The 25,793-nt window shown below is 44.3% G+C and overlaps 1 protein-coding gene across 4 annotated transcripts in view; it reads right to left on the minus strand.

Moving 5' to 3' along the window:
* Window positions 1-25,793, minus strand: part of MYO1B (myosin IB) — a 141,550-nt gene that overhangs the window by 81,720 nt on the left and 34,037 nt on the right. For all 4 annotated transcript variants that reach the window (XM_035136313.3, XM_035136305.3, XM_035136296.3 and 1 more), the window contains exons 2-3: window positions 23,141-23,285; window positions 8,094-8,209 (exon numbers count right to left, since the gene is read on the minus strand). In XM_035136313.3, the coding sequence (XP_034992204.3) occupies window positions 8,094-8,209; window positions 23,141-23,275 (251 nt within the window). In that variant the 5' untranslated portion in view covers window positions 23,276-23,285. The remainder of the gene's footprint in view (window positions 1-8,093; window positions 8,210-23,140; window positions 23,286-25,793) is intronic.

Below are 25,793 nucleotides of genomic sequence, written 5' to 3' on the forward strand. Positions count from 1 at the left end.
AAATATATTGATGCGTGAATCGAGAGCAGAAGCGCATGCCATCTCCTAAAAAAAAAAATATTACAGGCCATTAAATACTCCAGACACAAAGAAGTTTTATTAAGAAAATACACATATACAATATAGTGGTACCTCGGTTTACAAACACAATTGGTTCCAGAAGTCTGTACTTAACCTGAAGCATACTTTCCCATTGAAAGTAATGGAAAGTGGATTAATCCGTTCCAGACGGTCCGTGGAGTACTTAAACTGAAGCGTACTTAACCTGAAGCGAACCTTCCCATTGAAAGTAATGGAAAGTGGATTAATCCGTTCCAGACAGGTCCGTGGACTACACAACCTGAAGCATACTTAACCCAAAGTATGAGTGTAATTGGTTCTGGAAGTCCGTACTTAACCTGAAGTGAACTTTCCCATTGAAAGTACGGTATGAGTGTAACTGGTTACGGACTTCCGGAGAACTTAAACTGAAAATACTTAAACCGAGGTATGACTGTATGGTTAAATACTGTTAGCAGTTCTCTCTCCAGATGCTCACTTTATGAACATTACAAAATCTTGGTCACCAAAGCAAGACTGACAGTTCACTATGAACATTGAGCAATAAGAGATGTTGCTGGCAACAGGGAATCTAAACAGTGTTCTGGTGAAAGTATTTTAACTATTTCTGATTCATAATCCTGACATACGAGGACAAGAACATTAGGAATTTTACAAAGAAGTGAGCACCGCAAAGTATTTTAGAGGAGGTTTTAGGATAGGAGTGCCAACTGATTAATTTAGGTATCCACTAGGGTTGCCATGTTGTCTGATTTACTAGGATTTATCTTGATTCTAGGGACGCGGGTGGCGCTGTGGTCTAAACCACAGAGCCTCGGGCTTGCCAATCAGAAGGTCGGCGGTTCGAATCCCCGCGACGGGGTGAGCTCCGGTTGTTCGGTCCCAGCTCCTGCCCACCTAGCAGTTTGAAAGCACATCAAGTGCAAGTAGATAAATAGGTACCACTCCAGCAGGAAGGTAAACAGCGTTTCCGTGCGCAGCTCTGGCTCGCCAGAAGCGGCTTAGTCATGCTGGCCACATGACCTGGAAACTGTCTGTGGACAAACGCCAGCTCCCTCGGCCTATAGAGCAAGATGAGCGCCACAACCCCAGAGTCGTCCGCAACTGGACCTAATGGTCAAGGGTACCATTACCTTTACCTTGATTCTAGCCATGCTACTAGGTGTATCCATTTCCCAATGTTCATTAAAAAAAGAAAATAAATTCAAGTCCTTCAAGAACTCAAGAGGCAAAATGTGCAAGCATCACTATGTCCAATTCTTTCATGAGAAATGTGCCTACTAACATATTGAAGTGTTCTTAGCCAATGAGTGAAGTCACGACTACAACTGACATTTGGGGGAGATGTGTTAAGCTATGGGATAAACTATAGCAACCCTTTCCTGTGCCCCACCTGTCCCACATCTGATGCCATAAGGCAGTGGTTCCCAACAGGTGGTCCAGGGACCCCCAGGGGTCCGCGAGCTATGCCAGAGGGGTCCTCAAGATCCTATTAGAATAAAAAATATATTAAATATATTTCGTATGATAACATATTTTTTGTTTTGGCCACTTCCTGCATGAGCAGAGTCTAGCGCAAAACTAGAATTAGATAGAGGCAGTAGTTCTGCTGTATGCCGCAAGGACTACAAGAAACTTGGAGATAAGGCAATGAAAAAGATCCTTCCATTTGCAACCACATATCGGTGTGAGCAAGCATTTTCTTCCATGTGTTTCATGAAAAACAAATATAGCAATCGGCTCGACATGCGGTCGGATTTCAGAGTGAAAGTTTCAAGTTTGGAACCTAATATTTCAGAAATAATGGACTCAAAGGACAGATTTAACTCATCTCATTAAGAACTGAAAATTAAAACTAACTGTATACTGATGGAGTACTCTGTTGTAACTGTAAAAAACGTATAAATACAAAATATAAAAAGACTCTTAATTTGGCTCTCACTTTTTAATTTTAGGATTAGGAATTAAGGGGGGTCCTTGTCACAATAGCGGCTCGATGAGGGGTCCTCGAGAAAATTTTGTTGGGAACCCCTGCCATAAGGGCTTACCCAAACAGAATACGGTATTTTTGTCTGCCTTCTAAAAGACAGAAGTGACTTGTAAGAAAGGAGTTTCTGAAACTGTGCCATACAGACCACTGGGATGCCCATAAATTCCATTCAGGTGGTCCACAAAAAGGTCGAAGAACACTCAGGAATATGTGTCCTTGGCTCTGTACTCAATTTGTTTTATTTTATTTGCTGATACTGGAGTCGGAGAGGCTGCTTTGACCCGAGCCAAATTACCGTACCAGAAGCAGCTTGCAAAGCCCTGGGGCCCATGCTTTTCATTATACTACAGGGATGCAGACGTCTTAACTTTTCCCTTAAAATGCGCCAGTTTGGTGTGCCTCCTTTTAGCAGCCTGAGCCTCAAGACCAGGGGTCCCCAAACTAAGGCCCGGAGGCCGGATGCGGCCCAAACACCTTCTAGATCCGGCCCGCGAACGGTCTGGGAATCAGCATGTTTTTACATGAGTAGAATGTGTCATTTTATTTAAAATACATCTCTGGGTTATTTGTGGGGCCTGCCTGGTGTTTTTACATGAGTAGAATGTGTCCTTTTATTTAAAATGCATCTCTGGGTAATTTGTGGGGCATAGGAATTTGTTCATATTTTTTTCCAAAATATAGTCCGGCCCCCCACAAGGTCTGAGGGACAGTGGACCGGCCCCCTGCTGAAAAAAATTGCTGACCCCTGCTCAAGACCAAATATTTTATTTTTGCCTAGGTGTTTGTTTGTTTTTAATTACGGTAGCATCACTCTGCCGCACTGTGCTATGTGTGCTTGTTAAGAGTTCCATACCGTTTAAGTATGTGCTTTGATTATTGAGGACAAAAAATGTTTAAGGGGCATGCTGAAAAACCCCCAACCATTTTCAGGGGATCCAGGGAGTTAGGGGTAAAGTTTGCTGCGGGGCATGTCTGGCAAATTCCACACAGCCAGGGAGAATGCAAAAGTATCTGCATCATCACACTGTTAACATTCACACAGATCTGAGTGGCCCGAGGGAAGGCATTGCTGCACAGTGAATTCCACAACCCCCTACACACTAATCTGTTTAAACAAAAAACAAAAAAAGGCAACTTCCTTTTAGAAAAAGTTAGCAGAATTCTCCATGCCTTCTGGACACTTTCAAACCACCACGCAGTTCCACAGGGATTGATGTGAATACACACCACGCAGAGAGAATTATGTATTCAAAATAAGTGGGATTAAACCATTCGCCCAAGTTTTCTTCCCCATTTTTTAATATATGGTACAGTAAATGATTTCTCTCCCCCTCCCCCGCAAGGCACCAGCTCAGATGCATGAATTATATCTGCCACAAAAAGGCCTAACAGTCGTAGTGTACATAATAGGGGGCTTTTGAGACCACCCTATCTTGCCCGAGTCTACTTTCCACTTTTGTTTTACTGGGGGGGGGGGACCCTGATTGCTTTTATAGTATCAATTCTTGGTAAGACTTAAAATTAGGCTGCAACTGTAATTAACAAGCTTTCAAGCACAATTATGCAAGAGGAGCCATATATAAACCACATGGCTGGCTATACTGCTACAGGAAACTTAGGTTGTTTATCTCTTCTCCCCCCCCCCAAAAAAAAACTGCCATGCTGAGGGGAGGGGGCACAATAAACAACTATTCATTTTGCTTATATATACACACACATTTAAATAGTGCCTCTAATATCTGGCATTAATGTAGAACAGAGAAGCCAAGTACAGGCTGGGGGCACCCATCATTTGGACCCAGAAATATGGTTAATTTAGTAGCTAATGGTGCTTTAAAAATGTCAACAAAAAGAGACAGTCCCTTGCCTGTCCTCATAAGTCCCATTTTCCCTACCTAGCCACATATATCTCTTATGCATGCACTCAAGGCACATGCAGACCCTCTGAGTGTCCCTATTTTCCAGGGACAGTCCCAGATTTGCAGAAGGTGTCCCAGTTTCAGATTTGATCCCAGAATGTCGTAATCATAGAATTGTAGAGTTGGAAGGGACAACGAGGGTCATCTAGTCCAGCGTTTCTCAACCGCTGTTCCGTGGCACACTAGTGTGCCGCGAGACGCTGGCTGGTGTGCCGCGATGTGCGGCGACGAGAAGGGCGATTTGCATTGTCACGTGCCTGGCGGCCGCCAATAAACAGCTCTGACCCACCAGAAAGGAAGCCGGCCGGGTCACGACGTGGAGCGAGCGCAGCTCTCAACAGCCACCACCACGGGAGGGTGGTTTTAGACAAACTTAAAGAAGCTGGCTGGATGAGCTCAACCTGAAACTTGCTGAGCAAAGGATTGTGCTGGCAGAGAAATCAGCGGCTTGTGAAGCCTTATTACAGGAGATTGCAACCAACACAGCAATTGGCAAGTGTTTCTTACAGTCATAATTATATAGTCAATATAGGGCGGCACAGAGTTAATTTTTTTAATGGTGGTGTGCCTCGTGATTTTTTTCATGAAACAAGTGTGCCTTGGCCCAAAAAAGGTTGAGAAACACTGATCTAGTCCAACCCCCTGCAATGCAAGAATCTTTTGCCCAATGTGGGTCTTGAACCCACAACCCTGAGATGAAGAGTCTCGTGCTCTACCAGCTGAGCTATCCTTAGGATGTTCCTATTTTTCGTCGAAGAAATGTTGGTGGGTAGTTATGGAGTTATGGAGTATACCTGAAAGAGCGTCTCCACCCCATCGTTCTGCCCGGACACTGAGGTTCAGTGCAGAGGGCCTTCTGGCGGTTCCCTCGCTACGAGAAGCCAAGTTACAGGGAACCAGGCAGAGGGCCTTCTCGGTAGTGGCACCCGCCCTGTGGAACGCCCTCCCACCAGATGTCAAAGAGAAAAACAATTACCAGACCTTTAGAAGGCATCTCAAGGCAGCCCTGTTTAGGGAAGCTTTTAATGTTTGATGGATTTCTGTATTTTAATATTTTGTTGGAAGCCGCCCAGAGTGGCTGGGGGAACCCAGCAGATGGGGTATAAATATATTATTATTATTATTATTATTTATTATTATTATTATTATTATTATTATTATTATTATTATTATGCGACCCCTGAGGCAAGGAGATAAGTAACTATAGATCCTGAAGGCAGCCCTGTAAAGCGAACACCCTCGCAACAGATGCCAAGGAGATAAGTAACTCTACAACCTTTAGAAGACACCTGAAGGCAGCCTTGTATGGGGAAGCTTTTAAATGTTCAATGTTTTATAATGTTCTTATTATGTTGGAAAGCACCCAGAGTGGCTGGGGCAACCCAGTCAGATGGGTGGGGTATTATTATTATTATTATTATTATTATTATTATTATTATTATTATTATTATTGAATAGGACGTCCCTATTTTCATCAGAGAAATGTTGGAGGGTATGCATATGTACAAATAAGAGGCACATGAACACCAGATAAGAGGGAATCAATTCATTTTCTTAAGTTGGAAGGAACTGTGATTTAAGATTTTGTTTTCCTGATGTCTGTCTTTAATTTGTTCTCCAGTGATACAGAACTGAACATCCCATGACCTCTTGGCCTGACATTTGCCTTCCTGCTTCCTCAGCACATTCTTCCCTCGCTGCTCAAGTGAGATCGGGCAGAAGTGGGCCAGAACCACACAAAGCACATCAGCAAAAGTTTTTCCTTTGCCCTCCGGCAAAATCGCAGCGGTAGTTAAGGTGGTCTCAGAGGCGGCGCTTGAGACTTCTATGCGGAGCTTCGACATTTACCGGTAATACTTCTTTGCTTGGTAGACAAGATTCATGGCCTCCTTGGCAAACACAGATTCCTGTTATCTCTTGGGGATTTTCCTACTGATACATCTGCAGATGCTGTTGATACACTGGGGAGTGCCTAGAATGCAGAGATGGCCCAGGCTGTCGCACAGAACTAAACAATTTCAATGGTTTTCTGAGAAGGCAAAAGCAACAAAAGGAGTGGGGTGGTGGATAAAGAACAAATCCCAACATCCCTTCCAAAAAGGACCAGACTGAGAATTTGAGTACAAGTAAATCTTAGAATGGGGACGCGGGTGGCGCTGTGGGTTAAACCACAGAGCCTAGGGGCTTGCCAATCAGAAGGTCAGCGGTTTGACAGGGTGAGCTCCCATTGCTCAGTCCCAGTTCCTGACAACCCAGCAGTTTGAAAGCACGTCAAAGTGCAAGTAGATAAATAGGTACCGCTCCGGCGGGAAGGTAAACAGCGTTTCTGTGTGCTGCTCTGGTTCCCCAGAAGCAGCTTAGTCATGCTGGCCACATGAACTGGAAGCTGTACACCGGCTCCCTCGGCCAATAAAGCGAGATGAGCACCGCAACTGCAGAGTCGGTCACGACTGGACCTAATGGTCAGGGGTCCCTTTACCTTTACCTAAATCTTAGAACAGAGTTGTTCCTCAACTGCAACTCCCACCAACTTCCAGCTGAGGGAATTGGGAGCAGTTAGAAACTCAGAGACATAACTAATTACCAAATTGCACCTTAAGCCTAGGTTACAGTAGCGACAATGGAAGGTCTAGACACCTTTTTTTGCCATGGAATTTATCATCCTCATTTCTCTACAGCTTCATACAGGGTTCAAATCCCCACTCAGTCATGAAGCTCAAGTGATCTCAGGCCAGTCACAGCCTCTTGGCCAACCTCACAGGGTCGTTGTAGGGATTAATTGAGGGGGTGGCGAACCACATGCCCCTTGGCGAAAAAGCAGGGACATATATGCAAAGCCCTATTCTCGATTTGGAATTACATATAATGCGCAAGGTGTCGGTTTGCAGAGAAATCAGAACATTTAATCAAGGAACTGTCTTGATACAGAGCAAGGGCGAAAGCGAGGTGACAGGGAAGTTTTTATTATAAATAGAAGGTGTAACTAAAATTGTGACAGGAAGAAGGGAGTGGTGAAGGACAGAGGGCCCACATCCCTGCCTAAAGGAAGAAATGTACTTTGACCCAGTTAACATTACAAAACAAAGTGAGTTGGGAATCCCCGTCTGTAAACCATGGCTTAGCACAAATAAGAAAACTGAAGGTTATGTTTGCTTCCCCAATCTTGCTGACGACATGCCTCCCAGGGCTAAGTCTGGCTTAGCATTTGACCTCCAAACTTGGGCTCATAGTTTGTCTCATTCCTGATAAACCACGAGTTTCAACCAAGATTTGTTCTTGGCTCCCAGCACGTGGTTCCTGGAGATTTCAGAGGTAATGCTAAGCCAGACCACAGCTTAGCCAGAAGTAGCATGGCAACAGCAGGAGGACCAGGGGAGGAACGTGGAGCCTTGACTTAACATCACATGCGACATGTCCACCATTTCAACAAACAGGTATTCCTTGCCTTGTAAGGTTAACCTTTTAACTTTTCCATGTCCATCCATTCATTTGCAAATACTCCTCCTCCAGCCACTTCCTCTCCCTCCCTCCCTGCTTCCCAGTCAGGTCTAGTTACTGAAGCCAGGAAGAGTAGGGGAGAGAGCAAAACACAGGGCTCCTATTTTCAGTGGCCACCGAGCATCCGCTGTGTCATCTAATTCTGGCCTAAGATGTAACCAGAAAGTACAGTGGTACCTCTACTTACGAATTTAATGCGTTCCGAATGCACTTACGTAAGTCGAAAAAAATTGTAAATCGAATCCCATAGGAATGCATTGGGAGAAAAAAATTCGTAAGTCAAAGCAACCCTATCTAAAAATTCGTAAGTAGAAAAAATCCTATCTAAACCGCATCCAAGATGGCGGACAGAGCTCCGTTCGTAAGTAGAAACATTCATAAGTAGAGTTATTCGTAAGTAGATGTACCACTGTAACGTCATCTGTAAGACTAACTTCTATCACAATCAGTGAATAAAATATCCAGATTTCTTCCCTTGGAACAAAAAATTCTGTGAATAAGCTTAAGAGCTAATCAAAGGCACGATGGACCAAACACATTCTGTGACTTGCAGGAAACAGCTGTTCCCGTCTATAAACTGCATTTCTTGAAGAAGAGTAAGAACCTGAAACTTTTTACATACTTACATGTGAGGTCTGAGTTCATAGAAGTTTCTGTTTCTGTATTCTTCCACTTTTTCTGGGGAATAAATAGGGAGCGATCTGTATGGATTTATCGATATCACCACGCTACCGATGTAAGTCTGCCGAAAAGAAAAAAAAATGCACAGTGGAGTTTTAACAGCTGATGTGACAATTTAACTTACAAAACACGTTAAGGAATGCTTACCTCTACCTCATCATTTGCATTGGAACAATTATGACCTGAACTCCGCAAAGACGTCAAATATGAAGGAAATTTCAAAAGCGGGCAAATTAAAAAACAACAACCCAGCTTTAATTCTAAAAAGTAAAGTAGAATGCAGGATTAACTTGATGAATTCATCATGAAATATTATTTTGCCGTTAAGAACACAAAACTAGCAAGTCAGTAGAGGATAAGACTCTTAATATCAGGGTCGTGGGTTGGAGTCATACGTTGGGTGAATATTCATGCATTGCAGATGGTTGGACTAGATGACCCCTATGGTCACCTGTGATTCTGTGAAGAATGTTTTTGAATTTGTTTAGGCCTGTGCATACTTTACAAAGTGAGAAGCATTACAGTGGTACCTCAGTTTAAGTACACAATTGGTTCTGGAAGTCTTTACTTAACCTGAAGCGAACTTTCCCATTCGAAGTAATGGAAAGTGGATTAATCTGTTCCAGGCGGGTCCGCGGAGTACTTAAACTGAAGCGTACTTAACCTGAAGCGAACTTTCCTATTGAAAGTAATGGAAAGTGGATTAATCCGTTCCAGACGGGTCCGCGGAGTACTCAGCCTGAAGCATACTTAACCCAAAGTATGAGTGTAATTGGTTCTGGAAGTCTGTACTTAACCTAAAGTGAACTTAACCTGAAGCGAACTTTCCCATTGAAAGTAATGGAAAGTGGATTAATCCGTTCCAGACGGGTCCGCGGAGTACTTAAACTGAAAGTACTCATACCGAAGCGTACTTAAACCAAGGTATGACTGTATACTATAACTGACCCTAAAGGCTCTGTTGCTCCGTTTAAAAGGATGTACAGTGGTACCTCTAGTTACGAACTTAATTCGTTCTGGAGGTCTGTTCTTAACCTGAATTTGTTCTTAACTAGAGGCGTGCTTTCGTTCTCAACTTGAGGTAGCTCTTCCAGGTTAGAGGAGTTTGTAACTTGAAGCGTTTGTAACCTGAGGCATTTGTAACTCGAGGTACCACTGTAAATCCAAAAGATGGGTGGGGAGCCCTTCATATTTACTAATACCAAAGAGCGATTTGGCAAAACGTCATGTTCATATTTTAAAAAGGTAAAGGTAAAGGGACCCCTGACCATTAGGTCCAGTCGTGACCGACTCTGGGGTTGCGCGTTCATTTTGCATTATTGGCCGAGGGAGCCGGCGTACAGCTTCCAGGTCATGTGGCCAGCATGACAAAGCCGCTTCTGGCGAACCAGAGCAGCACATGGAAACACCGTTTACCTTCCCGCTGTAGCGGTTCCTATTTATCTACTTGCATTTTGACGTGCTTTCGAACTGCTAGGTTGGCAGGAGCTGGGACCAAGCAACGGGAGCTCACCCCGTCACAGGGATTCGAACCGCCGACCTTCTGATCAGCAAGCCCTAGCTCAGTGGTTTAACCACAGCTCAAAAAGCAAGGTTACTTCATCTCTCAGTACTGAATGGCAAGAGGAAAATACAGCTGGAAGTGAAGACAGATGAATTGTGATTTGATACCATATAATCAGCAAAGGTATCAAGAAACTGAGGGGGGGGGGAGAATTCTCAAACAACTACTGCACAAAAGCATTGCATATTTGGACTCAAATTCTTCGGGGGGGGGGGGGAGTCCTCTTCAGACAACATAAGGGGAAATTAAGCAAGATACAAAAGGTTATGTCTGAGGAGAACTGGGGGCGCTATTTTTCTTTTTCGTAATTAAGCTGTTCTGATATTCTGAGAGGAAGGAACCAGCTGTTCACCAGTGTGCTCCAAATCCAGTATACCACATCCTAAAATAACCCATTTTTTTCAAGAGGTCAAAGAATGACACCCAATCAGGGGCACATCCATCCATGTTCTCTTGTTGAAGCTGAAGTATGTCAAGAAGTCACTGCTTTGGGTTCGGTACGACTCAGAAAGAAATCTCTGCACTAATTTAGTCACCTACAGTTTCACTCCAAAGTTAACTGTGTTGCAGTACCAGTAATGGGAAGAGGTTGGGGGGTGGGGGGGGGACACCAGGGAAAGAGAATTTTCCCACACAAAACCCTCCTTCCCACCAGGACTCCAGTATAAACAAGTCCAGATATAAATGACTTAATTCCTTGAGCATGGAATGAGTGCAATTGCATTCCAGCGATGAAAACAGAACTCCTGTGGGTAGGGGAAAGAAAATGCCACAGCGTCGAAGGGATTAGAATATCTACGGCTTGCTGCGAGCTCTTATACTGCTACTATTTTGGAACTGCAGCCCCAAAGGACTGGTCTCGTGATCAAAGCACAGGAAGACATTGATCTGAATTCCTCTCTTTGCTTTGCCACAGAAGTTCGTGTAAGCCTGGGCCACAGACTTATCTGGGCATTAATAGTTGATAGACACACAGACTCTCTCTCTCTCTCTCTCTCTCTCTCTCTCTCTCTCTCTCTCTCTCTCTCTCTCTCTCTCTCTCTCTCTCTTCGCTAAGACTGATGGATGGAATCTGGCTGTTGCCATGTTACACAAGTTCTAACATGTGTTAGTCACCGCTAAAACCGTCGCAAAGCCATAGATCTGTTCATTATTTGAGCCGCTGAGATCCAAAACAAACACAAGCCAGTAGGTAGACAGATTCAGTTCCCACTCATCCCATCACTGTGTGACATAATACAATAATGAACAGGGCACACAAGGGCTTGTGAGGCACTGACCCAAAGAAGCGAAAAGAGATTTTCCTGAAATAGAATATTATTCTGCTCTGGAGGCAATATGTACCCAGTGGATACTCTTGGTTGCTCTCGGTCTAAAGGCACCTTGAACTGGCAAGGGGTGAAAAAAGAGAACCAGGAAAGTAGCAAGAAGTTGTATGACAGTAGCTACTCTGCCCCAGAAGTAAAATCAGAAGTGGGCTTTTTGGAGGTTTTGCAGTATGAACACTACAGTACAAGGATCTTCCTTGTGGGAGCACACAAAGTGTTCTTCCAAAATAGCACTGCATATACATGCATGCTCAGTAAAAACTCTGGAACAGAGTCCCTTAGCAACCAATCATTCCAGAGTTTCTAGAAATTCTGCCTCCCCCTATTAATTAATACCAGTTCTTTCTTACCAGGCTCTCATCTCAAAAAAGTTCACACATTCTAAAATATGGAAGAATGCCCTGGATCACGCTCAATTTCTGCAACGGAAGCTCATTCAAACCTCTGAAAGAAAAAGACACCACTGTAGCACACACAGTGGTGTGGTGGAGCTGGGCGATCAGGGCCGGCTCTACGGCCAGGCTGGGTGGCGCAGGGCGCCACGGCGCCGGCCCGCCAGGGGGGGCATCACCCAGCTGCGCCCACCCGCCGGCCACCCCGCCGCGCAGCAGCGCCATCGGCAGCAGCGCTGCACGCTAAGCCCGCCCGCCCGTCGCGCAGCAGCGCCCTCGGCGGCCACCCGCCTGCCCGCCTTTTTGTCACTGTCACCTGCTGCTGCTCTCTACGTAGTCATTAGGGGACCCCTGGGCTGCAGCCCCCCTAGATTTGGGCCTAGCTGAACCACAGACTACTCATTATCTTGACTATCATCATCCTAAGACAAGATAGCTCCAAACCTCATGGAGAAAAGCAAGATTGCTGAAGCCCAGCAGGGGCAACACAAGACACTAACCAGATTCCCCTTGGAACAGATTGGCAAGCCCACGTTAACCAATCTTTGAAACCAGGGTACAGAGGGAATCTGATTAGCAGTGACGCAAATGTCATGCTGCCACAGCGTGCTTTAAAATGACATTTGCATAGCCCTGTGGTTATTGCCCACAGTCAAAGCAGAGCAGCACTTTTATTGCATCCAATAAATAGACTTTTTGATGTGTGTGCTGGCTTTTATGTGCGTGCCAGAACCCGGGCATAAGCTTGCAAAGAATTTGAAACGCTAATATTATGCCAACCTAGCAGTTCGAAAGCACGTCAAAATGCAAGTAGATAAATAGGAACCGCTACAGTGGGAAGGTAAACGGCGTTTCCATGTGCTGCTCTGGTTTTCCAGAAGCGGCTTTGTCATGCTGGCCACATGACCTGGAAGCTATACGCCGGCTCCCTCGGCCAATAATGCGAGATGAGCGCGCAACCCCAGAGTCGGTCACGACCGGACCTAATGGTCAGGGGTCCCTTTACCTTTACCTTTAATATTAAACCAAAGCGATGGGGAAAGAATATAAGCCCATATAAACTTTGCTGATAAGGCCACGATTGGCTTCAGTCTAAATTAAAGGAGTCCCGCATTCACCAACACCTCAGGCAGAACAAGTCCCGAAATGTTCCAACGGCGCATGAAATAATCGAAGGGGAGTCCAACGTTCAGTAGGCTCCTGGTCAAGAGCCAATTTTGTTCGATTTTCTAAGCACATCTTTCAGGTCTGTAATTCGGGACCGCAACTGGACACCCAAGTCCTGCAAAGTGGCCCTGAGAAAATCATACGAACCAAAACGTAACTAATTTCAGAACCCGGTTCTATAAGTATTTAGGAGCATTTCCTTCCTTTGCTCGAAGAGCACATGGTCTTTATAAAGTCTTGACTGTCCCACGACATCCCTCCCAGTGTTTTTTAATATACATGTGTGCCCTAGTACCTATGTTTAGAGGCTAAATGACCTGCTCAGCAGAGCTTGTAAGCCCTGCTTAGGGGGGGGGGGAGAGTATTTTTAAAAATGCTACCCTGGAATATTTGTAACCTGGTTATGTAATTAACCCTCCAAAAAAGACACTGAAATGACAAACCTTCCATTTATACTTCTTGCTTTGAACTATAACGGATTTAACCATAGCTTCTAACCCACACCTAGCTATCACCTCAGGGGCAAATTATACATTATATGCAAATGTGGGTAACAAAGCCCTGACTTGAAAAAAAATTATAAACGGTCTCAGGACGCTGCAATTTTGGAACAGAGAGGCAGCTGAAGGAGTGGATCAGCTAGAAGCATTTTGAAGGGGGAACTCTCTTCATGGGTTCAGTGTTCAAAATTCCCCAGGCGCCAAGCACATTTTGCTATTGGTGCAGGTCCAGTTGTGTATATGTGGAGATTTCTGGGCAGCCAGGTTGGCAACCACCGTTTAAAAACCTCTGACTTAGTGCATAGTTAATGCCATTTCCATCATGTGTGTTTCTCCTCCTTGCACACTGGGACAAGTGAATTGTCGTGAGAGAGCTACAGTCAAGCGACGTGGCGAAGGGGCTTGAATAACTCAGAGAAGCTATGAGCTATGCTGTGCAGGGCCACCCAAGATGGACAGGTCATAGTGGAGAGTTTTGACTAAACGCGATCCACCTGGAGAAGGAACTGGCAAGCCACTCCAGTATCCCTGCCAAGAAAACTCCATGGACAAAGACAACAGGCATTTGTCTATATACTGCACCAAATCCCGGCATTCTCAATACAGCTTTTGAAGATGGACATTCAATATAGTCAAAAGCTTTTCCGGCATCCATAAAAAGAAATGCTCCTGGTTCTTTTGATTTGTTTTTATTACACTGTGTCACTCTTCTGTCCATAGCTGCCAAGTTTTCCCTTTTCTCACGAGGAAGCCTATTCAGCATAAGGGAAAATCCCTGTAAAAAAGGGATAACTTGGCAGCTATGCTTCTGTCTTTTACAAAGTCTGGTTGTTCTCTTTCAATTATTCTATTTAAACAATTAGCTAGTACACTGGTCCATAACTTTACATCGTAATTGAACAATGACAAAGAACTATACAATGAAATTTCAAGAGGTTTTCTTTAAGAACAACTACTATTTTGGCATTCTCCCAGGTTCTTGACATGTTTTTAGACATTTTAATTGAATTAATCATAGAAGTTGGTGTGTCAAAGCAGCTCCATCAAGAATTTTTGTTAAAAATAAAATAAAATTGTGGTACAAGTCCATCCATTCCTGAAAGTCCTTCTAGAGCAGCTTTTACTTCCTCCATTTCAACTGGTGCATTCAATTTCCTTACAGCCTCTTCTTTTAGTTTAGACAATTTTAAAGAGTTTAAGACTTTACTAATCTCAGTCGATAAAGGACTCTCCATTCAATTTCCTTACATCCTCTTCTTTAAGTTTAAACAATTTTAAAGAGTTTAAGAATTTACTAATCTCAGTCGATAAAGGACTCTCCGTTTTATATTACATTCTATAAAATTTCTCAAATTCCATAACAATCTGTTTGGGTGTTACAGCCCATTCTTGTCGGGGGTGGTGGTTATAGGGCTATTTATTTATCTCTTCCTTCTTCAACATATGGGGCAGAGGTTTATCAGCTTTGTTCGGTTTCTCAAATATCTTTTTGTTTGTTTGGGGGTTGTTGTTATTTTGTTTTTTAATCTCAATGGTTTGGCCGCATATTTTTTCAGTTCTTGTTTTCAAGCCAGGAGTAATTGTTTACAGATTTCTGAAGCACAAGTTTCTACATTTTCTCTCTCAAGTTCTCTTATTTGTTGTTCTAACAAATATATTCCTTGTTTCCTTTTCTTTCTTATATAAGCTGTCTTCTTTGTCAGTACTCCCTATATTACTACTTTACAGGTATCCCATATGGGAATCATAGAACTGTAGAGTTGCAAGGGACTACAAGGCTCATCTAGTCCACCCCCCTTGCAATGCAGGAATCTTTTGCCTAACGTGGGGCTCAAACCCATGACCCTCAGATTAAGAGCATCACGTTCTACCCACTGAGCTATCCCACATTTTGGTTTTGTTCTTATGTGTCAGACCTTGTGGGGGCCGGACTATATTTTGAAAAAAAAAATGAACGAATTCCTATGCCCCCAAAATAACCCAGAGATACATTTTAAATAAAAAGACACCTTCTACGGTACTCATGTAAAAACACCAGGCAGGCCCCACAAATAACCCAGAGATGCATTTTTTAAAAAAGGACACAATCTACTCATGTAAAAACATGCTGATTGCCGGACCGTCCACGGGCCGGATTTAGAAGGTGATTGGGCCGCATCCGGCCCCTGGGCCTTAGTTTGGGAACCCCTGAACTAGTTGATTCGTGGCATCTGTTGCCCTCCAGATGCTATTGGACTCTATGGAAGGAATTCATTGTTGCACTAAGTGGGGTATATGGGCAATGAATGAAGTCCACTTACATAGCAGGACTTTTTTCCATTCTCTTTCCCCTGTGCCTCCCTAAGCATGTTCTGGGGTTTTCCAAAGCCTCCAGAGCAGATTTAGGGTGCATAAGGGGAGAAGAGGGGTGGGAATCCTTATTCCGCGCATGCAACAACGTTGATGAATCTCACCCTATATTCCATGTTCCCCAGCCAGAATGATGCAAGCTGCAGTGCAAGATCTGGGGAACCACTGATTCCCCACCCCTTATCTAGACCGTAGCTGCCAAGTTTTCCCTTTTCTCGTGAGGAAGCCTATTCAGCATAAGGGAATTTCCCTTAAAAAAGGGAGAACTTGGCAGCTATGATCTAGACCAGGCATCCCCAAACTTTGGCCCTCCAGATGTTTTGGACTACAATTCCCATCATCCCTGACCACTGGTCCTGTTAGCTAGGGATCATGGGAGTTGTAGGCCAAAACATCTGGAGGGCCGCAGTTTGGGGGTGCCTGATCTAGACACTATAGCTTACAGATCTGTTAATGGGCTGAAAATAAGCCATAGCACATTTCATTCCACCTTCTAAAAGAGAGCTGTTTTACACACCTATTCATCTCTTCCCTAGTTAGTTAAAGGCAGCATGCCAGTTCATGGATCCAAGTCAAAGGCAGTAAATGGTGAGGCAGCGACTGAAAGGGTGGGGTGGAAGAGAAGAGATGGCGCTCTTCCCAGCTCTTAAAGAACTTGCAGCACTGGATCAATAGACCTGAAAGAAAATTTGCTTGGCCATTGAAGACTGACAAGGAGAGGCAGGAGGGGAAGTGCCCACCCCTCTTTTATTCCAGGAAATCATAAATACAGTACAAAAAATGCATTAACTCTATTCCTCAGCCCCAAAAGGGAGAGAATGTAATTTTGCATTACATCATTATTGATTCTATAGGGAGGATTAGATACTATAATTAACACAGGAATCATGGCCAATTGAACGGCCAAGCTGTTTCAAGGGCAGAATACAGAATCTAAACTGGCAAAGGTAGACTGGTATATACGATTTATGCAACCAAGCACTGTCTTACGGGGTAGACAGCCTACCTTTCAAGTAAAGAAAATTAAGAACAGTTTTGCCTGTATGACTCATTCTACAGTAACCACTCAAGGTAGTTTACCTTGAGACTCACAGCTGTTCTCCGTTTCCACCTTGGTGCCAGTAACAAGTATTCTCTTCCCTCTGCACTTCCTGCCCCCAGCACATGCTGAAACCCTGATGCGGACAGAACTACTAGACCACTTCTTGATCTTCCAAGTTTTGTTTTTTTTAAAAAATAAAAAAATACATCATGAAGACTCTAAATGAGAGGTGCTGGTTCTTTTGTTTTTTGTGGGGGGTTTTCTGTTTTTGCTTAGTTTGATTTTGTATTAGTAAGTTTGCAGCATTATATGAAGTTATTATTTGTTATAAATGCTATTTGTATGTTCTTGTTTGTTTAAAAAATGAATATTATTATTATATATATATATATCTCAAATATATATCTCAAATATGAGGTTTAAGTATCTCAAGGGCTGTCACATGGAGCAATATGTTTTCTCCTGTTCTGGAAGGTAGGACTTGAACCAATGATCAAGAAAGGAATGTCCAACTAAACATCAGAAAAAAACTTTCTGACAGTAAGAGCTGTTTGAGAGTGGAACAGTCCCCCAGGGAAGTTGTGGACTCTCCTTCCTTGGAGGTTTCTGAGCAGGTTGGATGGCCATCTGTCATGGATGCTTTAGGTGAGTTCCCTGCTTTGCAGAGGTTTGGACTAGATGGCCCTTGTGGACCCTTCCAACTCTACAATTCTACAGGAGATATTTTACTACTGGGATGGCTCAGTCAGCAGAACATGAGGTTCTTAACCTCAGGGTTGAGAGACTGAACTCCATGTTGGGCAAGAAGGGATTGGACTACATTACCTTTGGATTACTTTCCAATTCTACTTTCTCTGTGTGTGTGTGTGTGTGTGTGTGTGTGTGTGTGTGTGTGAAGGTTTGGTGGGAAGGGTGTGCGTGAAAAGTGAGGTATGGAGCAAATGAAATGCAGAAAAGCACAGTCGTCATTTTTCATTACCCAGTAATGTTGGTAGGTCACCTATGGCAGTGGTCCTCAACCCCCGGGCCATGGACCGGTACCGGTCCGTGGATCAATTGGTACCAGGCCGCCCAAGGAACATTGAAATACAATTAAATTAAAAAATTTAAATCAAAACAATCTAAATAAAATATAAACAATCAACATCCCCCCCTCAGTGGGCCGTGGTAAAATTATCAAACGTTGACTGGTCCACTGCGATAAAAAGGTTGGGGAGCACTGACCTATGGCATAAAAGGTGTGAAAAATTATTTGTCTCAGTTGGACCCGCAATTATGATAGCCTTGAAACTCCTGGTGTATTTCAGCAGTCTCCCTTTGAAGTCCCTTCGCTTTAAAATAGTACATTTTTGGCATTTCACATGCCAAACCCTTCCCCCTAAATTGCATTTTAAAGCCCTGGGGAGGCTGAAAAGCAGCCTGATTGTCGGTGAGGGAGAGGGGAAGAAGAGTGGCTAGAATGTACCTTTGAATACACACTTGATTTCTTGCACCTTGAGGAAGACAGCAGTTTGTGTGTGTAGTTTGTGTGTGTACTTGAACGCTCCCTCACTAGAACAGAACCACCACGGATCCTTCTGTGCATTTAGCTATGCATCGGGTTCAAAATTCCTGCAAACCCAACAGCAGTCTTTGCCTTCCTTGATCCGTCACGCCAAGCAAAGTTTCAGATTTCAGGATGCGAGGCTTCAGGGCTGAGCTTTGCTTTACAATTAAGTAGAGCACATTTAACAAGCGGTACAACGTGCTCCAGAGGGCAGGGGAAACAGGTTCAGTAAGGAGTGAAAGCAGCGAGGGCAGCAAAATTTACATAGCGATAGAACGATTGGGAGCACAGACAACATTCTTAGCATTACTTGGAAAATAAATAAAAAAGTAACAGAGGAACACTGGCAGCAAGAACATGACCTGGTGCCTCAATGAAAAAGCTACCTTCTTTATACTGACAATCAAAGGCATATCTAAGAAGCAAGTGTTTACTTCAATCTCATTGGTCCTAGCAATTGTTTTAAGTGAAAATAATCAGATATGTTGGCTGCCCCAGTCATTCCTCTTTTTTGGCCAAGATATGATGACTGGGATTTTCATACTTGCTTGAAAGTCTTTTTTAATCTGACACCGGACCAAACAGCTCTGTTTTAAGTTAATAGGCATTCTTCTTCTTCTTTGGCGATCACTTGTATCCGAGTAAGATTGTCTTCCATAAACACAGTTTTAACAATGGGTCCGTAAGTGACTGTGGAGGCCAATTCTGGACCCACACGTCCTTCCACAGTGGGGACATTGGTTTCCGGGCGGGAGTTGATCACGGTGTGGATTTGCCAAGCGTGCCTTCCTCTTAGCATGTTTCTCCCTTGCGTCCTGAAATCGAGTTTCTTCAAAGCACATGACACCTCTGGTAAAGGCTGTTCTCCAACTGGAGCGCTCGCAGGCCAGTGTTTCCCAGTTGTCAGTGTTTATACTACATTTTTTTTTAGATTTGCCTTGAGACAGTCTTTAAACCTCTTTTGTTGACCATCAGCATTACGCTTTCCATTTTTCCACCCGGAAGGCAAATGTTTCTAAGTAAATTGCACCAAAGCAAACACTGCAACTAATTTCGCCGCGGTAGCAGGTCATCATCCCCCCCCCCCCGTACATTTGACAACCACCTGGCTATCCAGAAAGAAGAGAGTCAAAAAGAAAGAGTAGAAACTAACAGACAAGACTAGGCATCTCACCTCCATACCTGAAAGTTGTTCAGGGCAGTAGGTTTAACAGTCAAATCCATCTAAAGGGCCATTTGGGAGGAAGGGCGGGGATATAAATAATAATAAATTTCACATGCAGCAAGTGTCAATCAGTCTGGAGCTTCAGCCAATCACAGTCCTCTGAGATGCATTTGCCACATTCAAATGCAGCATCTTTAGCTACGCACCTTGAAGGTGCACAAAACCACAAAATGTGTGAAGTGGAACCAAAATGGTGTGAGTTGGCACTAAAACTAAGTTCTACATCTGAATGTCGAGGGCGGCAATAGTTAACCAAAGTCTATAGCTGAGATTGTCGTGGAGAGTGGGGCTCATTTAATCTCACTGTAAACAAGTGGTACAGTGACAATAAAGTATTTCTATTTCTATTTTGTGAACTTTTAAAGAAAGAAAAATTGATCCCATTTTATCTCTAACAGACAAATGCAGGGCTATATTACTTAATGAGAGTCTTATGGACAGCAAGAAGATCAAACCTATCCATTCTGAAGGAAATCAGCCCTGAGTGCTCACTGGAAGGTGCTACTGGAAGGAATTTTTTTATTTTGTTTCGACTACGGCAGACCAACACAGCTACCTACCTATATCTAAAACCCTGATCTGTCTAGCTTTCAGCACAGATACTGAGAATCCCAAGACAAAAGCAGGAAAGTAAGAGAAGTCTGGACCATTAGACAGTGCTAGCTAGGTAGAGGCAATCCCCATGAGGCTTTCTGTAGCCTGGAGCATGTGAATTCCTGCTTTTCTTTTTCTTTTCTTTAAACAACCTTGTTTATAAGCAGGTCCCTGTCAGCCCTTAAGAATGATACTGTGAGAGCAAAATGGAAATTAGCTAACAGTCCTAAATAAGTCTCTTTTAAGCAATAAAACAGAGGGTGAGAGAGAAAGGAGAAGGGGCAAAGTAGAACTGGCAGGTAAACAAGTGTAATTCTGCATCCAGGGTGGCTGTTCATCTGGTACTCCGGCTGAGACCCTACCTGCCTGCGCACTGTCTTGCTAGATTGGTACATGCCCTGGTTATCTCCTGCTTGGACTACTGCAATGCGGTCTACGCGAGGCTACCTTAGAAGGTGACTCAGAAACGACAACTAATCCAATATGCAGAAGCTAGACTGGTGACTGGGAACAGCCGCCAGGACCATATAACACTGGTCCTGAAATACAAAGGTTGCCTCTCTCAGTTGGTTTCAGAGCACAATTCAAAGTGTTGGTGCTGACCTTGAAAGTCCTAAATGACCTTGGCCCTGTATACCTGAAGGAGCGTCTCCACCCACATCGTTCTGCCCAGACACTGAGGTCCAGCTCCAAAGGTTTTCTGGCCATTCCCTCACTGCGAGAAGTGAGGTTACAGGGAACCAGGCAGAGGGCCTTCTTGGTAGTGGCACCCTCCTATCAGATGTCAAGCAGATGAGTAATTACATATCATTTAGAAGACCACTGAAGACAGCCCTGTAGAGGGAAGCTTTTTAATGTTTAGTGTTTTGTTATGTTTTTATATATGTTGGAAGCCACCCAGAGTGTCTGGGGCAACCCAGTCAGATGGGTGGGGTACAAATAATAAATTAATAGTTTCATTTCTAACTCTGGTTAGCAATGCTTTCACATTTATTCCGAAATGGAAGCTGAGTGAGACAAGGGGAGTTCACTTGGGTGGGGTGGGGAGCACACATCCTTGTGGCCCTGCACCCAACCTCTAAACCTTCATATCTGTACACCTGCACAGATCACCGTTCTAAAGAGCAGGATTTAGCCCGCACCTCTCACTTTGGCAAAGCCTGTTGGCTGAGTCTATGCAAGGGGCCGAGAAAAGCCGAAAGCAATTCTGAGTCACAGAATACTTTCCTTATCAAAAGGGAAGAATGCCCTTTGAAGACAGACCAGCATTGCGATCCTTTCTCTCTCTTTTTGAGGTCCTAAACAGTAGCAGTTTACACACACAAAAAGCTTTGGGGCGGGGGGGGGGGGATCTGCTCAGAGGAGGGAAATCTCATGTGCATAAATCAAGAGTCTTGTCAACAGATGAGTTCACCAAGCAAACTCCAGAATGAGTTCAAAAGGAAAGGAAAAGCAAAGTGTATTATTATACAATTCACTTTCAGGAATCAAGGGCACCTGTTGACCCCTAGGCAAGTTTCCCAGTTACGAAATACATGCATTTGCTTTTAAAAGTGGCCTTGACCAAACTTTTCGTTACCTTTCCACCCCCAAGATAACCCTGCCTTGAAAGTTGCCTCTCCTCCTCGAACTCTACCACCCTGAGCCACTCCAGGGTTTGCTGCTGTTAAGCAACTCCACCCCTTCTCCTCCGTTGCCTTAAACTCCCTCCCAGCACCACTTCTCTCCCCCCAACCTGCTTAATAAAGTCTTAATGGTTTTGTGTTGTTATGAAACATTCCAGAAGACCCAACAACAAAATTCAGTTCCCAGCATTTTTTTAAAAATAAAACAGGTAAGTGAAAACATTGCAATTCATCACCTTAAAATGACTTCGCTTCAGGATTACTATGTTATCAGCTACAAGTAAGGGTGGTCTGCCGCACCTGAAGAAGTGTGCATGCACACAAAAGCTCATACCAATGACAAACTTAGTTGGTCTCTAAGGTGCTACTGGAAGGAATCCTGTTATCAGCTGAATGGGTTTATTTGTCCACTGTTATGCATACATCAGTTCAAAACATTTATCAGGTTTTAACAAACAAACAAAAATACTCTAGGCATGCTAAATCCATGTAGAACACATGGTGGATAGCTGACATCTAAAACCTAAGATCTGGAGATGCTCCTAAACATATATGACTTGGCCTGAGTGGAAAAACACAATTGTTTCATGTTCACTGAATGGGTATTTGCAGCCTTATGGTCAGCTCAGAGTGTCAACTATTAGGCAAGTGGCTAATTTTGGGTGACAAATTGTGTAACAGATTTCTTGACTAGTAAGGAAGAGCTTGTGGGAGTTGAAACATGTTTGGTCTCTAGTTACTGTTTGTCACATTAGTTTGATGCATAGACATCAATGAGAACCATACCATTGTGTTCTATTAATGTTGTTCACACCTTCATTGCATATCCTGATTTTCTGTGTGTTTATTTGTCCGTTTTGGTCGCAACCAATTCTAAATACAGTCTTGAATTCCTATACCTAATTGCATGGAATGATCCCATATTTATATCTATCTATCTATCTATCATTCATTCATTCATTCAATTTATATACCACACTTTATCCGAAGATCCCAGGGTAGTGTTCAACATTAAAAGCATAATTTACATAGCATCATAATAAAAGACAATAAAACAATCACAGAAAAAAAATCATAATAGCAGTAAAGGTAAACGTAAAGGGACCACTGACAGTTAAGTCCAGTCGCGAACGACTCTGGGGTTGCAGCGCTCATCTCGCTTTACAGGCCGAGGGAGCTGGCGTTTGTCCGCTTCCGTAGACAGTTTTTCCAGGTCATGTGGCCAGGATGACTAAGCTGCTCCTGGTGAAACCAGAGCAGCGCACGGAAACGTCGTTTACCTTCCCGCCAGAGTGATACCTATTTATGTACTTGCACTTTGACGTGCTTTCGAACTGCTAGGTTGGCAGGAGCTGGGACCTCCCACATTTAAAAGGCTATAGATTGTTTAATGACCGAAGGCCTGAGTAAAGAGGAATGTTTTTGCCTGGTACTTAAAGACATATAATGATGGCACCAGGCAAGCCTCTCTGGAGAGAGCATTCCACAAATGGGGAGCCACCACAGAAAAGGCCCATTATCGTGTTGTCACCCTCCGAACCTCTTGGGGAGGGGGACACACAGAGAAGCGCCTCAGGCGATCTGGATCAGTTTGTACTGAGGTCCTGAGTGAGGCTTTCTATACAAGCTCCATTATAGAGTAAGGTTACAGCATACTTACATATATCTCACTGTGATCAAAACGCTGCTTGAGATTATCGATAAAGGATTCCTCCGTGAGCGGCTCGAGAAGCACCATATCCCCAACCCCAATCATGTTGTCCAAAAGAGATGTCTTCACCTCCATCTTTGCCATTTTCTCTTTACTGCAGGCAGAAACCAAAAGCAAGGAGATTAAACTTTAACATAAAACACAAGGACAAAGTACCTCAAATGACATTTCAAGCACATAGCAACACAGGAGGGGGGGGGGAGAAGGGGTAATTTTGGAAAAATTGCTCACAGCAGGCAGCCTAATCAAAAGAAACTGAGCAGAAGCAGTCGAGAGCATTGCCTTCAAGGTCAGAAAACAACTGTTTCCACTGTTTGCTTTTGCTATATCGCAACTATGAAAAAAACCATTCAAGGAAGGTAGAAGGCTCCGAGAACTCAGGTCTCCTTGCAGTATGGTTCTGTAACTTTTCTAGCCCTAAACGGCTTTGGCCCCGTATACCTGAAGGAGCATCTACACCCCTGTAGTTCAGCCCAGACACTGAGGTCCAGCTTTGAGGGCCTTCTGGCGGTTCCCTCCCTGCAAGAAGTAAAGCTACAGGGAACCAGGCAGAGGGCCTTCTCGGCAGTGGCGCCCTCCCTGTGGAACGCCCTTGCAACAGATGCCATGGAGATAAGTAACTATACAACCTTTAGAAGACACCCGAAGGCAGTGCTGTACAATGGTCCCTCAGGTTATGAACTTAATTTGTTCCGGAGGTCCGTTCTTAAGCTGAAACCGTTCTTATCCTGAGGTGCGCTTTTGCTAACGGGGGCCTTCTGCTGCGGGCGCGCTTCCGGCGCATGATTTCTGTCCGCATCCTGGGGCAAAGCTGGCAACCAGGAGCAGCTACTTCCGGGTTAGCGGAGCTCATAACCAGAAGCGTTCGTAACCAGAGGTACCACTGTATTGAGAAAGTTTTAATGTTCAATGTTTTATTATGTTCTTATATATTCTAGGAGCTGCCCAGAGTGGCTGGGGCAACCCAGCCAGATGGGCGGGATACAAATAATAAAATTATTATTAGCTATGACACAATCATAACCATCCAAAAGAATCAAGTTGCAAATGTACAGCTAAAGCAAGCGGACTTCCTGCCTTGTAAGAATGATGGTGGCTATGTCTCAAAAGCACCCAGGCTGTCACAGCACTGGGGTGGCCAACCATTCAGAAGCAGGGCCTCTGTACCTTTAATTAAAACATGTACATGGTGAAATTATGATTCGTGGAGGCTTATCTTACCAGAGAGGTGCCTACATGAGAATTATTCCATCTGCAAAACTAACTGAAGGCACAGGAAAATTTAATGCACACTGTAAGGTCGCATCCCTGTGTTTATCTCCACACTATCTACATAGAAAGAGTCCCTTTAATTCACACGTTTCCAGAAAGCTACAATTAGACACATCCATGGCTTCCAAACAAAAGGAAACAGTTTGGCTTTAAGTGAACGTGCACTGAAGGGGTTAATGGGCAGCCCGGCTATTTAATCGGCCGCAGGTGCTTAATAAGCCTGGTATTAGCAATGAACTGGGAGGGTCTGGCACGGAACAAAACTCATCAGAAAAGACTAGAAGGATCCCAAAGGATCCCACCGCCTTACGTAGGCTTGACTGAAAGCCTTCTTGCGTTCTTTGTAAAAAGGAAATGAAGGCATTTGGTCTGGAAGAAGAAAGCCAAGCAAAAGGAAAACGTAACTGCATAGAACAGGGGTCGGCAAACTAAGGCCCGGAGGCCAGATGCGACCCCCCCAGGCTCGTCAATCCGGCCTGCCGCCCGCTCGGGCAGTCCCCGTACACTACGTACACCTCACAGCATGGGGACTGACTTCCGTGACGCTGGCATGGCGGGCGGCGATGCTGGCGCAGCTTCTGATTGGCTGCAGGATTGGCTTCTCACGCCACGCACAGAAGCAGCGCCTTCGGATATGGATTTTTTCGGGGTGGGCACAGACCCCTGGAACGAATTAAATTCATATCCAGAGGGTCCACTGTACACTGAACCGTGAGGATCTTACTTCCAAAGAAATAAGGTAAAGGTAAAGGGGCCCCTGACCATCAGGTCCAGCCGTGTCCGACTCTGGGGTTGCGGCGCTCATCTCGCTCTATAGGCCGAGGGAGCCAGCGTTTGTCCGCAGACAGCTTCCGGGTCATGTGGCCAGCATGACAAAGCTGCTTCTGGCGAACCAGAGCAGCGCACGGAAACGCCGTTTACCTTCCCGCTGGAGCGGTTTTTATTTATCTACTTGCACTTTGATCTGCTTTCGAACTGCTAGGTTGGCAGGAGCTGGGACCAAGCAACGGGAGCTCACCCCGTCACAGGGATTCGAACCGCCGACCTTCTGATCAGCAAGCCCTAGACTCTGTGGTTTAACCCACAGCGCCACCTGGGTCCCTTCCAAAGAAATAAAACCGTATTTTTCCGTGTATAACACGACCTCATGTATAAGATGGCCCCTATTTTTGGGAGCCCTCAACAGTTGTTGTTGTTCTTTTGTAAGTTCGCTGAGCTGTTGAGCAGCTTTTTGATGACCCCCTGCTCTGGCTGATGGAACTGGTGCCGCAATACACCGCATACTGGCACTCACCAAATAGTCTTCCTAAGCTCGGAAGAGTGGGTAGGC

The sequence above is a fragment of the Zootoca vivipara genome, chromosome 1 (genome assembly GCF_965207765.1).
Source record: "Zootoca vivipara chromosome 1, rZooViv2.hap1.1, whole genome shotgun sequence".
Lineage (NCBI taxonomy): Eukaryota > Metazoa > Chordata > Lepidosauria > Squamata > Lacertidae > Zootoca > Zootoca vivipara.